The following is a 19,232-nucleotide window of genomic DNA, read 5'->3' as shown; positions in this document are numbered from 1 at the left end:
TGTAAGATTCCGAGCAAGGAGAAAAGCGCCACTAATTTGCAGCCATCGGAACCAGAAAGTGTTTGGCTCAAATGCTCTCGTTGCAGGTTATCTGACCGGCGATTCTGGTGCTCCGTCAGTAAGAAGTTGCTTGCTGGCCTTTACGTGGCAATAAGATTTCACTTATTTTGCCATGTGGCAGACAAGAACGCATTTCCACGTGGCATAAATGTTTGTGACTGTAAATGCTGACTAATATTTTTAAAGAGGATTTCAGTAATTGTACTCCAATTACATACATAAAATTTAGAATTTTAAAAATTAAATAATATTTTCTAAAAATACATAAAGTCAAATTCTGAAAAAATAAAACAAAATTGTGAGTGTGATTAAATTTAAAGGCTATACACAAAATATAAAAAGAAAATCAATTAAGGAGCAATATAATTGGTGTTCTCACACTCTAAAAATTATAAAGATCTAAAGTAGTGGTTGGACCGGACTGGAAAGTTGATTTATCCGGTCCAACTAACTCTTAAAAATTAAAAATTCAATTAATCAAATCAAAACGAATTAAACTGGCCAAGTCAGACAAAGTTGGAAATTGAAGAAAAAAATAGACCGTTAAACTATATAAGCTAAGTCCAATTTTAGTTTTTTATTATTTCCTTCAACCGATTCAATTGGTTGAGCCAAAAATCAATAGCCTTACCAATTCGGCCATCGGTTTAATTTTTAAAATACTAGTATAAAATTCGAATCTTACTGCAATATTCATATATATATATATGTTGGTTTAGTATCACAAGAGAATGAATCACTTCCATTGTATAGCTCATACGCTCCAATCTAATAAAGAAAAATGAAATAAGCAAAAATAACAAGCTAAAATTCTACCTACTTGAAATTTTAAAATAAGGAAATGAAACAAGTAATAGAAAATTTATGGAAACCCTAGTGCGAGACAAGTCTCCCAAAAGAGTCTGTCCTCCATTTCATCACCCATCTTCTTGTTTACACTGAAGTTAGTACATCCACCATTAATGGCCTCTTCACCATCTTCAGTAGACATGTCTTCCATTTCCTCCTCACACATATCTCTACAATAATCTTCTTCATCGTTGTCGTCGTCGTCGTCGTCGTCATCGCAGTCAACAGCTTGAAGAAAACTCAATACTACTTCACTAGTATTATCACAGCTGCATGACTCAGCATCATCTTCATGCTCCATAATCACATCTTTACATAAGTCTACCTCTGAGTCTGCACTGCCTTCAATCACAAGAAAAGAGGACAAATCCACCCCTCCATTTTTCTTTTCCATTAAGCTTAATTAATCTTGTGATATATCTAGCTTAGATCAACTTAACCTGCTTCTCTTTGCTGCTTGTTGCTTATTTATATACTTTGTCGATAACTAAGTTCCTGTTAATTAGTAATTTGCAATAGCTGCACCTTAATTTTGGGTTAAAAGGTCCTTTTCTTTTAAGGTTTTGTTCTAAATGACTATCATCATGGAGCTAAATTTTAGTCCACCATGAAATACCAGCACTAGACTGATGTGTGTTTAAGAAAAACCCACTTGTTTTACTTCAGATTTTATTTTATTTAAAATAATGATTAAATTTTAATGACTATGTCCATGTCTATGGGAAAAGTTTAGTGTTAGTTCTAAATTGGAGTTTAAGTTTATTCAAGATCTAATTCTGATGAAGTGACATCTGTTACTAAGTTTAGACCAGAGTGTCTGATGTTAGAATGACTTCATGTTTGCTAAGCACAACTAATCTTATTGGTCTCTAGTTCAGGCTCAACTCCTCGCTTTTACGTTAGTAGACCTACAGATCGGGCCACAAAAAGTTGAAAAAACTACATCTCACTAGGTAAATATTGGCATCTCCTGTCTCATTGCGTTCAATGCTATACTAAATTAAATTTATTTGTAAATAAGTTCATGAAACCAAATACAAGATGAGCATTTACAAATGAATCTCATAAAATTTTATGAAATCCATTTGAACCAATTACGCTACGAGCATCAGTTTGAGATGCAAGAGCAATTTACTCACCAACTTTACTATTATAGTCGCAGAGTACAAAAAGTGCTACATACGTGCAAGGTACTATTTACACCATTAACATAGCAATGCATGCTATATATACCGAATACAACTTTACATAAATGATATAGTATCTAAACGATTATGAGTTTCAGACACTAAGAAGGTTCCCGGAGACATAATCTAGTGGTAAGAACGTATATAAATCTTGAAATCACAAAAAGACGACTATCTTTGAAATATTTTAATACAGAAGTAGCATTCAACAAAATGGTTGAAGGAGCAATGTCAAAACCTGGGTTGTACCGACTAGTTGTATAACAGTACATTACATTCATTCAAAAGGTAAAATGATGTTAATTAGTGATACAAAGCACCATGCTTCATATCAAGTGTCAAAGTCCACTAGTAGTGGTCGCATGTTGTCAAATAAAGTCGGCCTAATAGAATTATAAATATGCATTATTATGTTAATCCTGTCATCCCCATACACTAACCATGATTTGAAAGCTCCACATGACAAACAAAAAAGCATGTTTAAACATTGTGATGGTTGAATTCAAAGATTCTAGGACTTCAGTTGCCTCCTCGGCAACAATAAGATATTTTATCTTTAGGTGGCAGCTTTCAGACACAATTATGAATACAATTAGGGGTGAGTATACGGAAAGTTTGGTTAAAAACCAACCGGTCTAATCAAAATGGAATTCACCATCTTATATTATTTCTATCCAAACCGATTAAATTATCAATTGAACTGAACTGATTAAGTGAACAAACTAAAATCTTAAAAAGAAAAACCGAAACTAGTCGGTTAATTCTGTAAACCAATAAAACTATTAAGAATAATGATTAAAAATAAATGAAAATATAAAAGATCGTAATTTGGTTATCCCGATTAACCGTTTTTTTTTAAACTCTTAACCATAACCGAACTAACCAAATTAACTAATTCAGCCAAACTTAACTGAAATAGATCAGCTTAAGCGGTTAATTCAGTTTAACAGACCGGTTTGCTCACCCCTACAACATAGCAAAATGATAAACTGGAAGTCTAAGTTTGTTGTGTTGACTCGGTAATCAGTTAACAGGTGTGGAGGAAAAACAACATCAGGACTCTTAACAGCATCAAAAGGCAGACTTCAATGCTTCCATACCATGGAGGCATGGAACCCGTAGCGGACAAGAACTCTGATTTGTATATGTTACTCATTATGGTTAGCTTATGAGAAGCTACAGATTTATTACAGTCAACAAATGTTCAGGCACAGCCAATAAATCATCTATTTTTCTGCTATTTTACAAGGGCAAGAAAGTATTTGTCCATCTTACTCTTAAATCATAATAATTAAATTACTCTATAAAGAAATTCATCATATTTAGGAGTTTCTTGGACATGACGTCTCAGACTACTCAAGCGATGAAAGCTTATAAATTTTATGCGTAGCTATTTTTCATTTATACTGTCAATTAGGGATGTATAAAAATCGAACCAAACCGAATAACCCAAGCGAACCGACAAATTATGTTCGTTTGGTTTGATATTATAAAAATGGGTTTTCCGTTAGGTTCTGGACATAAATAGATTTTAGTTAAGTTTTAGTGCAAATCAAACTGAACCGAATAAAATTTCAGTTTGGTTCTCATTGAACCCAATCCACACCCCTACCGTCAATGCATGTAAATGCATCCTGTATACTTTTTTTTTGGGAAGTTTACTACTCTATCTGCAGACAGGGTAGTAAGAAGTATAAAACATCAGCAACCAGAGGACTATTGACCCGAAAAATAATAGTGGATCCTATGCAATTGAAATCAGCAACCATCAAAGCTTTGAAAAATGAACCGCAAATCCAAATGTAACAAAAAAAGCATGAAATAAAGTAAGAAGTCACAAATGAACAATTTTTTCATCTAATTTCATTTCCCATGACTTACTATTCATCTTATATTGAGTATGATAAAAAATTAAGACATAACATGGAGCAAATAGCAGGATTGCCAAATATGCTCGAGGGATATGAAGGGACAAAATTTGGCCTACAAATAATTATAGGTAATTAAACGAGTCAATAGCCTAATTACTTCCAAAATTGTGTTTTTCTGTGTAATAAGCTTCAGGTCCCAATGTATAAGTAAACGATCAAGAAAAAACCTTACATAAAAACTCTTCATGCCAAGATAAAATCTACGGATTTTTTCTTACTTCTGCATCATGATTTCTCCAAGGATTTAAAGCTTCTCGAACTGCCGCAGCTTCAGGGGAGCTTTCCCAAGCTCTCTTCTCCGACTCCAGCTCAGTCACCTTATCATCTGCATGAAGACATAGCAAGTAAGTAACTCATAATTGCTTGTGTTACAGTTTGACAAGGAACACTTTTAGAGCACAATATCAAAGCACAGGGACAAACATATAATGACATACAGAAAATGGCAATCCGAAATAGTTTAAGTTCTTTCTCGAACCCTCAATTCTTTGTCAAGAGTATACATTCATCAGCATACCATCCAATTTTTAACATGCCGATAAGCAATTTATCTTTGATTTGGACTTCAACAACTGAGCCATTCAGTCAAAGATGCTTGCTTTTCTACAAGCTAAGTAGCACCGACACTTCATTCGATCAATGTGTTTCCCATTTCAGAAATATATGGAAACTTGGCGTTTCGGACACGACACTTCATTTTTAACATAGGAACCTTAAAATAACACAGTAAGTATCCTTTCCCCCGTTTCCATGTCCGTGTTACATAGTCTACAAGTACAAAATCCAATTACCCAATGTGTAACATCTTATAACCCCTTTGCACAATAGTGAAGTTTAAAAAATGAATGGAATACAAATATCATAAAACAACAAATCAAAACATTAACCTACATATAGAATTAATAAGCGAGAAAGCACAACACATGCAAAAATAAGTATTTGGAACTTGAAAACAAATCAATCGCCATTTAAAGTAATCACCATTATCAATTTACTCTTCTAAGGTCCAAATCCCAAATACCCTGCTCAGAAAAATCAGTAAACAAGGGCTTGTAAAGATTTTTTTAACTAATCAAACATTTGCAATTTATAATTAAAATCGACAAAATCAATCAACAAGATGTTGTAACATTGTCAGTTCAAAAGTAAGAAGAGGGTCGTTAAAAAAAGGATGATGAGAAGGAGGGTTCTCACACAGAAGCCCGTATTGATCATGAAAAACTCCATTGAAGCTCCCACTAGAGCAGACCCAATTGCTATTTTCGCATACCAATCCAAAAACTTCATCCTCACCATTGCAAAACCTGTCCTTATTCTTTTTGACAGAGCTCAATTATCGGCATTCGACGCCACCAAATCTGAACCCGAAAACAAGAAAAGAAGGAGTATGTTATAATGCTAGTCAACACAAACACCTTAATATTTACCATGAAAAATACTTTGATTCTTATTCTTTGCAAATTAACACTTTACCCCTTCTACTATCAACATCCACATGAAATTTTACTTTTATAAGTCAAGTAGAGCTTTACTTTTAATTACATAAACAAACAAATAAAATGAAGGTAAGAGTTGGAGATTAAAAAAATCAAATTTTAAAAACTTTTTTTAAATATTTTTTTTAATCAAAGATAGAGTATATTAAAACAAATATTGAAGTAAAATGTAAATCAATTGGTACACAAAATAAAAGTATAATATAAAAAAATAAAATTTATTAAAATTTTGACGGGTAAAGAAAGAATTCAATAGTTAAAAACTTCTTATATCATTTGCATCTTTAAAATTTCTATATTTCGTTTTTAACTATTATTTTAATGATATGATAAGAATTTCAATTCATCAAAAAATTCAAATTTAAAGCTCAAAACGAACGCCAAATATTTGTGATCTAACCAAGAAAGAAGTAGTAACACACCCACTGTGGTTTACATGGTACGAAATTATGAACAAAGGGTCAACGCGCCCCCTGAACTTGTGACACGGGGTCATCTAACCCAATTTATATTTTTTGAGCAAATAACCCCAAAACTCTTCATTTTTGGGTCAAATAACCCATAATTTATATTTTTATTTTAAATAAACAGATTTAGGATAAAATATCGTAACAATTAGGGAAGTATCTAATTACTTTTTTACATCCCTTACCTCCGATTTGTATTTTACGTGTTTTAAAAATACAATTATGGGGTTACTTGACCCGAAAATGAAGAGTTTTGGGGTTATTTGCTCAAAAAAGTATAAATTGGGTTAGATGACCCCGTGACACAAGTTTAGGGGGCGCGTTGACCCTTTGTTCACGAAATTATTGTAGGAAATCTAGGGACTTCCACTTCAAAACTAAAATTTAATGTAGTGATTAAAATGGACAATTTGGCAAACTTTGAGGACGTTTAATTATTAACCCAAAAGGAAACTCTCCTGGAGCGATAACGATATATGCTGACAAAGGCCAGCTAGTTCAATCAAATTTGATGAATTAAAGAGGAATTTGGCGAATCTCATCGATACATTAAAATCGTAAAACATATGAAATAGAATTATAATGATATCATGCACTCTAATTTATTTCGAATCACTTCCAAGATCACCGATTTAGCAAGATCTGGTTACATTATTCATGCTCGGAAACTGTTTGATGAAATGCCACTGAGAGACACATTTGCTTGGAATTCAATGATTACTGGCTATTCTCAACAGGGTTTTCATCAAGAAGCTTTATCTCTCTATTATCAAATGAGAACCAGCAATAACAGACCTGACCATTTCACTTTCACTGCAACTTTAAATGCATGTGCTGGTGCTGGGTCATTGCTAAATGGAACCAAAATTCATGCTCTAGTTATTGTTTTGGGTTACCAATCTTCATTGCCAGTTAAAAATTCCCTAATCGATATGTACGGGAAGTGTTTTAATGCGTTGAGTGCTGATCGGGTGTTTAAAGAAGTGATTAATGCGAATGAAATAACATGGTGTTCGCTTTTGTTTGCATATACCAATTGTGGTCAGTTTAATGAAGCAATGGGGGTTTTCAATGCAATGCCTAAGCAGGTTGGAATTGCTTGGAATACTATGATTGTTGGGCTTGGTCAATATGGTGAAATCGAAGCATGTTTTGATTTGTTTAGAAAGATGCGACTTGGTAACTGTGAGCCTGATCAATGGACTTATAGTTCTCTTTTAAGTGCCTGTGCTGAATCATCGGAGTTTCTAAGTGGGTGTACGTTGCACGGTGTTCTTATTAAGAGCGGTTGGAGTTCCGCAGTGGAGGCAAAGAATGCAGTTCTCAGCTTGTATGCAAAACTTGGTTCCTTGAATGATGCTATGAAGGTGGTTGAATGTACTGGAATGTTAACACAGGTGTCTTGGAATGCTATAATTGATGCTTATATGAAAGTTGGAAATGTCGATGAAGCATTTCACAAGTTTCAAGCTTTACCGGAAAAGAATGTTGTCTCGTGGACATCTATGATTACAGGATATGCTCGAAACGGGTATGGAGAAGAAGCTCTTAGATTCTTTGTAGCCATGGGAAAAAGTTGTTTGCTTCCGGATGATTTTACGTTTGGAGCTGTCCTACACGCGTGTTCGAGGTTAGCAGTATTAGGGCATGGTAGAATGGTGCATGGTTGTACAATTCGCCATGGTTTCAATACTTATGTGTATGTTGGCAATGGTTTAATGAACATGTATGCTAAATGTGGAGATTTAGATGGATCAATTCTTGCATTTCATGATATCTCTTCAAAGGATTTGGTCTCTTTTAATGCTATGGTATTTGCATTTGGATTGCACGGAAAGGCTAGGGAAGCTTTACGATTGTACGAGGATATGATGGCATCTGGTACAAAACCAGATCAAATGACTTTGATTGGTTTACTAATGAGCTGTAGTCACTCAGGACTCGTAAAAGAAGGTGGTGCGCTTTTTGAATCTATCAAGTCAGTTCACGAACTTCCCTACGACGAAGATCACGTGGCTTGTATGGTGGATATGCTTGGACGAGGTGGCCACTTAATGGAAGCGAAAGAGTTGGCTAAGAAGTATTCGAGAACAATCGATGCTGAGGCCAGTTCGTGCGAGGCTCTGCTTGGAGCATGTTCTGCTCATGGTGAAGTTGAGATGGGTACTCTTATGGGGGAGATTTTGAAGATTATGGATCCCCATAAAGAGATAAGCTATGTGGTTCAGTCAAATCTGTACTGTGCTCGTGGGCAGTGGAACGAAGCAGAGAGAGCTAGAAAGGCAATGGTGGACCAAGGGTTGAAGAAAATGCCTGGTTGTAGTTGGATTGAAGTGAGAAATAAGGTTACATCTTTTGTAGCAGGAAATTATTTCTGTTCACACATGGATGAGTTGTATAAGATGTTATATATGCTCGAGTTTGAAATGAAAAATCCATGTTGATGGTACTTCAGTCTGAGCTTCAGTAATTATAGAGGTGAATCCAAATGCTGATGACTTCTTTGTATATAGAACCGGGATAGTTAGTTGATTCAACTCTGGGGCGAACGAGTGGGGCTGTATTCGGGGTGTGACGATTGGAGTTTGATACTACATAGTCGCCCGGTAGTGCTACCTGTCACTACCCTCCAAAAATGAGGAGAACCCTCAGCAAGCGCAGAAACTACGGCAACTAATAGAAAATGAATGAAGGACAAAGTAGCGGAGCGAAAGACTACAGAGGTATTCCGGGCTGACTACATTACAAGTCATTAGTCATGAACGATATCAAAACTGAACCGAAACCGAATTAAGTGACTGAACTATTTTGTTTGAAATTAAAACATTCGATTTTTTAGTTCAGTTTTGGTGTCAAAAAATTCAATTCAATTTGGAGATAATATAAATCTCTATGTTAATTAAAAAAAATTGGTAATAATAAAAAACCAATTTTTTTATATTATATAAGCAGTTATGTAAATTTTTACTACTTCAATTTGTGAGTCTAAATCCGCAACTAATTTTACCAATTTCTTTCATTTCTTGATCGAGATTTAGCAATATAAAGAGGGTGAGTGAAAAATGGCTAAACTGGGGGAAACGACAGGAAACATAGCAAAAAAGTAGAGACACAGTGACAGTAGCAAGTGAGAAACTAAGGGACCTGTCTTGACCACCACACACACCTCGTATCCAAATTCTCTTTTTATTAATCCATTAGTTAATCATATCTCTAATTAATTTACTGATCATATTCAAACACAAGAATAATTGTAGCTTATAGATCACAACAAAATCAAAGCAACTTCCTTTGTTTATTTCTTTACCTTTCACTGTCTTTTTCTCGTTTTCCCAGTCTAAAAGATTGTTTCTTTTTTCAATCTTGAAACATAAATCTCTCTAAATAGTAGTTTCTTTATATTAATTCCTATTTGGTATTACATCTTTTTGAAATTGGCTTACTATTAATAAATAATGCAAGCTGCTCAACCAATTACTAATGGAGTTGCTGAGGTTTCTTCAGAGGTTTGTGTCCTTAATTAAGGCTCTCCATCACTCTGTATTCTCTTTTCCCCCCATAGATTTGCATGTTTTTTTACTGGGTATGTGAAATTCTGCTGCTTTACTTCTAAAAATATAGTTAAAAAAACTGCAACTTGCTATCCATGTTTTTTAATAGTTTAAAGCTTTCTATTGACTTTTCAGTTCTTTATATTTTATGGGTTTATGAAAAATATGCTCTTTTTATTAATCTTGTGATAGAGGTATAAATAATTAGGGGCTGATCCTTTCTAATTATTGCCTGACCTGCCACTTTGAACTTATGTTTCTTCTTTTGTGGCTTCTTGATCTGATCATTGTTCTTCAAATTTTGCTGATTTCTTGTTAGTGAGACTTGTATATTTACTTTTAGAAAGTACTGATCTTTTTACTAAATGTTACAGTATTTTTTATTGGTACTGGCTTTGAGGAATTTACTGAACTATAAACATTTTAAGGTGGTTTTAAAAAGGGTATTGGTGAAATTACAGTCCTATATCCAGTTTAAATAATTATGAAGTTGGGTATCTATCACTTTAGGTTTTTCAGGAACTGGATATAGTAAGTATTTGCTTCTATTATGGTAGCAAAAATGAGTTTAGATTCTTTACAGACAATCAAACTTTGATGTTGCCATGTAGATTTTGCATCTGGTATTTCACATTTCTAAATTTGGACTGCTGTCCTCTTTTTAACTAGAAGTTCTGCAGTTTCATGTCTGTAAAGCTGGCGCCATAGAATATTCAAGGAAAATACCTTTTTTTTCATTGCTTGGCTTAGAAATTTGAATTTTGGACTTTTGGTAAAGGATGCGGCTTACTTTCCATTTTTTCAGCTAAGGGTACCTTTTTGAATAAGATGCTTCTCTAGTATTAAAACCTCTCCCGCCATTATATATCTTTCGTTTTCAAAGCAATATTCCTTTGTTCCCTTTTACTGTACGAGACCGAACCAAGGCCTGATATGTGAATGCTGTAAATCACCTTCATGCTTTGTAAATAGGTCTCAATGCTAAGAAAGCATCCACAATATTGATATGATTGGGTCAGAGGGGCCATCTATTCTTTTTTGGTATGAACACATTCTTCTGGATATGCATTCCATCTCAGATGGGCCATACTCGTATATTCTGCTTTAAATTTACGTGTTCAGGAATTTCATAGCTATATGACTAGTGGTTGATCTTGTTACTTGCAGACTGAGCCAAACCTTGGGGAATTTTCCAATGGAGAAGTTTCAAATGCAGGACTAAATGCTAGGCGCTCAGATCTTTTAGTTAAAGTACCACCTAGACCTGCAGGGTTTGGCACTAGTAGGAGTGGGAAAGGCTTTACGCACACTCAAAATTCAAGTAAAGGTAGTTCATCATCAGGTGGCTTTTTGCGGGCCTTAAGCTTCAAGAACAAGATTTCTGTGCCTGATGCAGAGAGTAGCTTTCTCCTCAATTCAGACGCTAAGACATCTCCCGATAGTCCTGTTCTTGCAAATCTTAGAGCTGCATTTTCTTGGCAAAGATGTACATCTCTTCCCGTTACACACGCATCAAATTTGTCACCTTCAGTTTCCACGCCTGTTTCAGCAAGATTGCCTGGTGAATCTATCAAAGCAAGTGTAAGCTTTACTTTTGCACGCACTGTTTTCTGCTGCCTGTTGCAGACATTAGCCATAAATTTCATTTCACTACGGGTTTGCATAAATGCTTCAATTATCCATGCTATGCGGCCTGTTGATTTTATAAGACAAAACAGTTCTAAGATAATCGTCTTAATCTTTGTTCAGAAAGGAGCTGTCCAGGGAGCTGTTTCTAGGTCCCTTTCTAAAGTAATTGTGAGATCTGTTTCTTTTGCTTCTCGCAATGAGAATGTTCCGGCAACTCCCAATGAAGGTATATAATTGCGCATGCTTAGTCGAGTTATTGAGTTCTTTGATTTACCTATGCACTGGTAGGGGTGTGTAAAAACCGTACCTGACTGAAAACCGAACAGAAAATAGTCGGTTTGGTTTGTTTATTGTAAATTTTTTAAAAGTTTGGGTTTGGTTTCTATTTAGAAAAAAAACTGAAAAACAAAATATACCAAAGTACATCTATGTAATGTAATTTTTGTAAGAATCATATTATTTTCTCAAGGATAAAATTGTTTTTGATGTATTTAAATGGGTAAAATGATTTATTATAATTTAGCTTATATTTGATTTATAAATTGAATGTCTATTCTATTAATCTTCTACTTTTTATCTTTTAGATTTGAAAAAAAAAATCTTGTACTTTGATTAAACCAAAAACTGAACAAACCGTACCGAACTTTACTCTTTAATTCGGTTTGGTTTTTATTTTCTTAGAAAACAGAAAGGTTTTGATATTTCTACTACCGAACCAAACTGACCAATTCACACCCCTATGTGCTGATATTCCTCAATCATATGCTTATACGATGTTTCTTGGAAGCGCAGATCAAATATCCTCCGCGCCAGCAGAAGTTGAGGATGAAGAAATCCCTGAAGAGGAAGCTGTGTGTAGGATCTGTTTTGATGTATGTGAAGAGGGAAATACGCTCAAAATGGAGTGCAGTTGCAAAGGCGCTCTTCGACTTGTACATGAAGAATGTGCAATCAAATGGTTTAGCATAAAAGGAAACAAGAACTGTGAAGTATGTGGGCAAGAGGTTAAGAACTTACCTGTAACATTACTGCGGGTGACGAGCTCTGCTCAAATATATAACAGGCAGGACCAGAGTCAGCGACGATCGAGGTCTCAAGCAATAAGGTGATATAATATGTGGTGAATCATGCTTAAGAAACTGAACACTAGTTTTATTTTAATTAAATTTCAGTTGCTTGTAAATTGTACTGATTTTTCGGTTTATGCTAGTTCTGACCTATATTTTTATGAATGCCCATGCAGTGTCTGGCAGGACTTTGTAGTGCTCGTCATAATTAGCACCATATGCTACTTCTTCTTCCTGGAACAATTATTGGTATGTTGCTAGCGGCTAGAAGCAAATATAGCTTCTTTTTTTCGATTATGTGAATCAATTTGTCATCTATCTAGTCGGTTATTTTAGATTTTTAACTCGGCACAGCAATAAACGGGTTCGAGGTATTGAAACAGCCTCTTTGCAAATTGTAAGGGGAAGGTTGCGTATAAGGGTGTCCATAACCCCCCTACACTTTGGAATAACCGGAGAGCACTTCGTGCACCGGGTGAGCCCTATGTATTCCTAAAGGAATTGTGCTGCTATGTTACATTTCATGTTTGAAGTAGCATGTCAGGCAGCCACTTCAGGAATGTCCTTTCATGCTGGGTCAGAAGTGGTAAAAAAATTGAACTATGTATAGCATTTCACGGGGTTGATTGACACCTTTACTTTTTCTTTTGTTCCTCCCATCCTGTGATATTTGAGCATTAATAGTGTTAATTCTTTTGTTTTAATATTTTGTAGATTCAAGAGATGAAGACACGAGCAATCATAATTGCTGCACCATTTGCCTTTACATTGGGACTTTTGGCATCCATTTTTGCTGTCATCCTAGGTATGTCTCACCCTCTGGAATTTTCAACAATATATTTTTTTGACTGCAATTTCTTAGTGTATGCTTGCATGACTTGCAGCTATCAGAGAGTATGTATGGACATATGCGGCACTTCAATTCGCTCTTGTGGCCATTTTTGTTCACCTATTTTATAGCATGGTTAGTAAATTTCTGGCTAGCATTCTCTCGAAATCTCGTTACAGGTCTGTTCAGTATATACTCCTGAACCTAAGTTGTTTATTATAATGAAATAGTGATGGTAATAAAGGCATGAATGTAGATGTGATTTCACTGATTAAAGCTTTATTAAATTGTCTTGCAGCTTCAACTTAAGGCGATTTTTGCTATTTTGGTTTCTTCAGTTTTGGGTTTCGGGTTAGCTATGACTCTCAACTCATTGTACATTCAGTATTATGCTTGGCGGGTTCAGGTGGTGCAGAGCCCCACTGCAGTATAACTAGGAAACCAGCAACAGAACTGATATGGCCATTAATGAACATCTCGAAAATTCAGTTGCTCAAGATCGGTGCTTCCGAGAACATGGGAAATTGCATTACTCTTGTCCGTTTTGCTATCAAAAAGAGAGCATCATGTTTTCCATCAGTCCGCTTTAGTTGTAGAATTGTGTTCAATCCGCAATAGATGAAAGGTTTTATCTTGGATTTTCATTTGTTTGTTAAGAATTAACTACAATTTGAGATAAGATGTATAAGGAAAAATTATACATTGTGATGATGATACAGCTTAATTTATTTCTACATTACAACGAAGAAAATAAACCTAAGAACACTTATTTTATACACACAAAATAAAAGAGAAGGGTGAAAAAAATGAATACTATTTAGGTTTTATCACAGGACTAAAACGACCATCATCTTGTTTTAGCCATATCGTAGAACGAGTTCTTTTCACATGATCTGCAAAGAGCTGATGCCTGTTATAAAGAAATGCCCGTCGGTTAAAGTTACAAAAAGAATAGATATTATGTTGGTTGACCTGAACTAATTGTCAAAACCAATACTCACAGTAATGATGGAATTCTAAGATGATGATGGGTTCCTACCTTTCGTATTCCAGCTTCTGCGTAACAATTCCATTCAGCAGCAGCTCTGAACTGTAAACAGCTGCCCCTGAAAGGATAAGTGAAGAATGTATAAGTGTCATCAGTCTGCATAATTGTTATGGATCTGTAATTTATGGAAAATTCCAAGAGATAAGCAACATTATCCAAACCTTTTTCGAGGAAAGGTATACAAACTTCATAATCTTCTTCACAGGATAAAATCAGCAGATCATCTGGGATCGTATCATCCTTCAGAGAAGATCTGCCAACTCTCTCCAACGCCTGAGTACCATGGCACCAGACATTACATATCGCACCTCAAAAATCAAGGAGAGTAACAAAGTAGCAACAAAAATCAACATAAAACAGGAGAAAGCGTGCGACATTGACAAACAAGTGGGTCGATGAATTGAGCAAGTGACATGAATCTCAGATTTTGTTGAATCCATGCATGACCATCTATATTTATTTTATATGTTACCACAAAAACAAAGGCCCAATCAGCAATTTTTGATTTCAAATCAGACAATGAAGATGGCAGCACACACCTGACCAGAAACTGATTTCACCAAGCCTGAAATTATTTCTTTGCCTGGCTTTATCTTCGGAGTGATTAAAACTCTCCGACCCTGAAGAAATAAAAATTTATTTAGCAGGTTTAGCCAATAAGATAAACCAGCACGATAAAACACTTACCTCTAAAAGTGGATGCTGACGAGCATGCTCTAGTGAAACTGGCAAATTAAATCCTATCTCCTTTTCCTTCTTTGAGTCCCGCAGAATGTATTTTTGCTCATCAATGTAATATTTAGCCCGTCCAACATTCTCAAGCCATAAATGAGTCACCACCAGTTTTCCAGAAGCAATCGCCTCTAGCATATTCCTTGTACGCACAAATTCATCAGCAATGAAGTGTGTTGCATCTGCAATAGAGGATGCTATGGGAACTTTAAGACGGTCCAAAATCTGCAAGATGAGATCAACATGCAATATCAACTCAAAACAGCATTGTAAGCTACAAAGCAAAGTTCATGCAAACCAAAGAATTACCTTTCTTTGTTGCTTAATTGTGTCTTCGTCCAAGTGGTGGCTGAACAAGACTCTAACACTAGCCAAATCTCTTCTCCTCCTTAATTCTTTTGACTGAGAACTATATTCCAGCTCTGTGCTATATAAGCTATTAATTTCTCTCACGAGGGACAACTTACATGTGCTCTTCTTGCATGATCGTTTTAAAGTTTCATCGCTGATACAGATAGGTGATGCATCATTCACAAGTCTTGTGAGGTTAACTGGGGAAACACAGTTTGACTTAGATGGTTCAGTTGCCTCCTTAGGTAAATTATCTGCATGCACTTCATAATCAGAAATCTGTCTTGCAGGTTGCTTGACTTTCTTCTCAGCGATTTCATCTTTAGAAACCATAGTCCCACAGGGAGAAGGACAATTACGAGAAACACCACCTAAACCTGATTTGTCCAAAGTTTCTGCTGGTAGTTCTCCATTGAAATTTGGACAAGGCATATCTGGATAAACAGTTGTCGAGGATCGTGTTTTCCTCTTTGCTCTTAATTCAGAAAGCATAATAATTTTGGCAGTACTCCGTGATCTTTTGTTCAAAGGTGCAGATTTTTTAATATTTACTGGCTGATCAGATAGCTTAAACTGAGCATCTAAGTTGCAAGTTCCAGTTGGCGGACCAGATAATCGCTGACTAGATCTTCTTCGTCTTGGACAGCTAAAGCCACTATTCATGGCTGTCATTTTTGATGTGGAAGTTTCAAGTTCTCCAAATTGCGTGAAAACCACATCTGATGATTTCCGTTTACCTTCCAAAACCTTAGCAGTCTCAACACTTGTACCAGCTTTAGTTTCTTCTATGGCACCAACATCCACTATACAATTCTTTTCTTGTCCACAGTCATTGAATGCAATCTCAGCAGCTGTATCTTGAGAAGTGAACAATGTTTGCCTAGTTCGTCGAGCAACAGGGACAGAAGAAGCATGTCGCTCCACCAACTTCTGTCTCTTAGCTGATTTACTTCCGCCCAAAACAGTTTTATGGCATCCATCAACCTCATCAAGTAGGACACTTTTAGTCTGTCGTGCCGTTTTAGATCGCACTTTCTTAACTATATTAGTCCTACTGAGTTCAGCATCTAAATTAGCCCTCTTGCTTCTTGTCATTACTAGATTCATATCACACTCGATCCTAGCAGTCTCATAATCCTTCTGATATGAAGTTGAACGTTGTTTGCTGCTCTTTGTTTTCCTGGATTGCCTTGTGGAAACTCCAATATCATAGTCTCCATCAACAGATTGACGCATTGAACGAGAATTCTTTTTACCTTTCCTTCCTTGCAATCCTTTTAAAGTATCCTCGGAATTTCCCAGCACATCGTCACCATCAGAGTTTGAAATTCCATCACCATTGACTAAAGCTTCCATGGCTTCAGCAGCCATTTGAGTGTCCAAACCCACACTAAGCACTTCTGGCATATCCTTCCTGGTAACAGCAGCTTTGAGTCTCCCGGCCAATGTTTCTTGATTAGACTCTTCGTCGAACTCATTCACAAGATTCTTCCTTATGTTTATTTCAGCTTCAGGTAATGTCTTGCCATCTAGTTTTAACTTGTGCAGTACCATTTTTGAATCAGAATGAACAGTTTTTTCATTCTGAACATTTAAATTTCCTATTTTGTCTCTGCATCCATCCGTATGATTTCCTTTGGCCCTCTGAGGCTTTGGCAAGGATCTTTGAATACCAAGGAATTCTTCCTTTCTCCTCCTGAAAATGTCTCCCCCTCCCTCATCTTCTTGTGCATCATCCCACTCAAAAATTCTTTTCTTCTGGTTAATCCTATCAGTGGTTTTCTTGGCCAAGCTTTGTGGACCTTTAGCTATTGAAATGATATTTGATTTTCCAGTACTACTTTTTCTCAAGTCAAATTCATTATCAAACAACACCTTGCTCTCGTCAAGCAACCTTTGCACACAGGCAAGAGCATTGGCTTGAGATGACTCTCCAGGTTCTTGCGAGTCAATATAGCTCAATCCTGCCAGCCCATCATCACCAAATGGCAACTCGAACATTTCTTCATCTCCCAGAATTTTGCTGCAAGAGGCAAGCCCTTCATCATCACAGTCCTTATCGAAAAGCTTTCTCATTGTAGAATGGCCAACATTACAGCTGCTTCCATTCATCAATCCCTGCACTTCATCAGTACATCTTCCATTATCAGCTTCCTCCCGTATTATTAATCCATCACTTTTAATAGTATCTTCCTCTGAATGAAGGTTACTAATCAGGAGCAAAGAAGAATCACTGTTGATTCCTTCCCCGGATTTTCTACGAGCTGCAAGACCAGAGGCCCGAAAAGCTGCTACACGAACTGAAGTAAATCTTGAGGAAGAAACTGCAAGGAAAACAATTTGTGAAAAATATTTTCATGCTATTAATTTGGTCAAGGAACTTGCATAAATGGCCATAAATAAATTCCAGACTTCTCACCCAATGTGAAAAGAATGTAAGTAGAGAGTTACATACGATATACATGATCCTTTTAAGTGGTGCAACAAATAGTATCCAAACGCCATATAAATGTTTGAAATACAAAAAAACAGAATAAATAACACAAATCAGGTTTCAGTTCTTTGCTGACTTAGACTATTGGCTATTCAGAAGAAGAATCAAGTTCTGCAAAGCATAGAGAATATCATATTTTTAGTTCTAATCATTACAATTACATTGCAAATATCAAACAAATAAATCAGTTTGACTCTAACAAGCTATACATCCATGATCCGACCAACAAAAGTACTCAAATAGCCACATTTTTATATGAGAACAAATACGAAAAATAAAAAATCTCAGACCATGCATCTTCTAAATCGAAGACCTTCAAAATCATAGAAGTTGTATATACCATAACACTCACTGAAACTACACTTAAAAAAAGCAACAATTCCCACGTCTGATGATTCACATTTACCTCGTCTACAAGATTCGCCATCAGAGAGCTGATCACTTTCATCCAACACTTCAGTTTTATCAGTATCTCCACCATTAGAAAAAAATTCATCTATCAACTGAGTATCCATATGTTCAAGGATATCCAGATCATCATCGAGTGGTTGCGTGTCATCACAAAGATCTAATATTTGAGTCTCAAAGACTGCATCTTTAACTGAAACATTATCATATAAAGGTACAGTACTTTTCCCCAATTGTGCTCTATTAACATCACCACCTTTTTCACCTGTTCATATTTTTTTTTTTAATCACAAAACTTTAAATTAGATAATAACAGAAAAATATTAGATACTGAATGAACACAGTCATAATAATGCAAACTAATAATTACAGTTAAAAATTGAAACTTATGGTTAGAGAAAACGTAAATCTATTGAGTATGGGAGTGGATTTTTACCAGTAAAATACTGGGAATCGAAGAGCTGAGTGTTAAAATTGAGGGTTTGAGTTTCTTCAATTGGTTTGATTTTGGACGCAGAGTCTCCAGTAGAACCCATTTTATTAATTCAATTTCATGAGAAAAACGAGAGAAATGAGAGTGACGGAGTTTTGCGTTAGGGTTAGGGTTCCGATGACACACAGTGCTGTGAGAAGACAATGGGGAAGTTTTTTGGAGGGAAAATTAAGATAGAGATCACTTTACTAGTAACTGATTGTGCGATTTTTACAGATTTTACCCCCTTCTACTTTATTTTGTACTGTAACGGGGAGTTCCTATAACCAGTGTTCTGAAAAAGGCAAAAGATGCTGATAAGCCCTGATTTTTTCCTTTAGGATATTTAAACCCTCAAACTTTTCTCTGCTTAACGCAGTCCTTGAATTTGAAAACTGGAAATAAATGTACCCTTCACATAAACTCCATTGGTATATGTCCTTAAATTTGAAAACTGGAAACAAATATATACCCTCCACAAGGACCACAACAACTCTGTTAGTATGTCCTTAGATTTGGTGTGAAGGGTATATATTTGTTTCCAGTTTTCCAATTTAAAGACATATACTGACAGAGATTGTGTGAAGGGTACATTTGTTTCAAATTTCATCTTAAAACATTAAATGAAGAATTATGAGATTATTAAAGATGGAGATTTATA

General features: G+C 35.6%; 4 protein-coding genes across 5 annotated transcripts; 2 read left to right on the top strand and 2 right to left on the bottom strand.

Annotated features, from left to right (window-relative positions):
* Window positions 1–4,073: 4,073 nt before the first annotated feature.
* Window positions 4,074–5,492, bottom strand: LOC126670759 (uncharacterized). Its single transcript, XM_050364581.2, has 2 exons — window positions 5,224–5,492; window positions 4,074–4,352 (listed from the first exon to the last, which is right to left on the bottom strand). Exons 1-2 carry the CDS (start codon window positions 5,321–5,323, stop codon window positions 4,228–4,230), a joined length of 225 nt encoding a protein of 74 aa, XP_050220538.1. The 5' UTR covers window positions 5,324–5,492; the 3' UTR covers window positions 4,074–4,227.
* Window positions 5,493–6,369: 877 nt separating this feature from the next.
* On the top strand, window positions 6,370–8,851 carry LOC126667226 (pentatricopeptide repeat-containing protein At2g36980, mitochondrial). The gene has a single exon (XM_050360194.2). It carries the CDS (start codon window positions 6,581–6,583, stop codon window positions 8,432–8,434), a length of 1,854 nt encoding a protein of 617 aa, XP_050216151.1. The 5' UTR covers window positions 6,370–6,580; the 3' UTR covers window positions 8,435–8,851.
* Window positions 8,852–9,061: 210 nt separating this feature from the next.
* Window positions 9,062–13,745, top strand: LOC126667190 (uncharacterized). 2 transcript variants are annotated; one of them, XM_050360152.1, is made up of 8 exons: window positions 9,062–9,496; window positions 10,709–11,116; window positions 11,291–11,396; window positions 11,963–12,275; window positions 12,414–12,486; window positions 12,952–13,042; window positions 13,122–13,201; window positions 13,365–13,745. In XM_050360152.1, exons 1-8 carry the CDS (start codon window positions 9,446–9,448, stop codon window positions 13,497–13,499), a joined length of 1,257 nt encoding a protein of 418 aa, XP_050216109.1. In that variant the 5' UTR covers window positions 9,062–9,445; the 3' UTR covers window positions 13,500–13,745. The 2 variants fall into 2 exon arrangements, with proteins under 2 accessions (XP_050216109.1, XP_050216108.1); XM_050360151.1 differs by having other exon boundaries at window positions 9,064–9,496; window positions 10,709–11,122.
* A 6-nt stretch (window positions 13,746–13,751) lies between these two features.
* LOC126667189 (uncharacterized) lies at window positions 13,752–18,905 on the bottom strand. The gene is made up of 8 exons (XM_050360150.2): window positions 18,536–18,905; window positions 18,098–18,364; window positions 15,156–17,521; window positions 14,802–15,071; window positions 14,654–14,734; window positions 14,276–14,387; window positions 14,106–14,172; window positions 13,752–13,976 (listed from the first exon to the last, which is right to left on the bottom strand). Exons 1-8 carry the CDS (start codon window positions 18,633–18,635, stop codon window positions 13,880–13,882), a joined length of 3,360 nt encoding a protein of 1,119 aa, XP_050216107.1. The 5' UTR covers window positions 18,636–18,905; the 3' UTR covers window positions 13,752–13,879.
* Between the last annotated feature and the right edge of the window lie 327 nt (window positions 18,906–19,232).

Source organism: Mercurialis annua, linkage group LG2 (assembly GCF_937616625.2).
Source record: "Mercurialis annua linkage group LG2, ddMerAnnu1.2, whole genome shotgun sequence".
In the NCBI taxonomy this organism is placed as follows: domain Eukaryota; kingdom Viridiplantae; phylum Streptophyta; class Magnoliopsida; order Malpighiales; family Euphorbiaceae; genus Mercurialis; species Mercurialis annua.
Note: the sequence above shows the minus strand (reverse complement) of the source record. Positions and strands in the feature narration are given on the sequence as shown.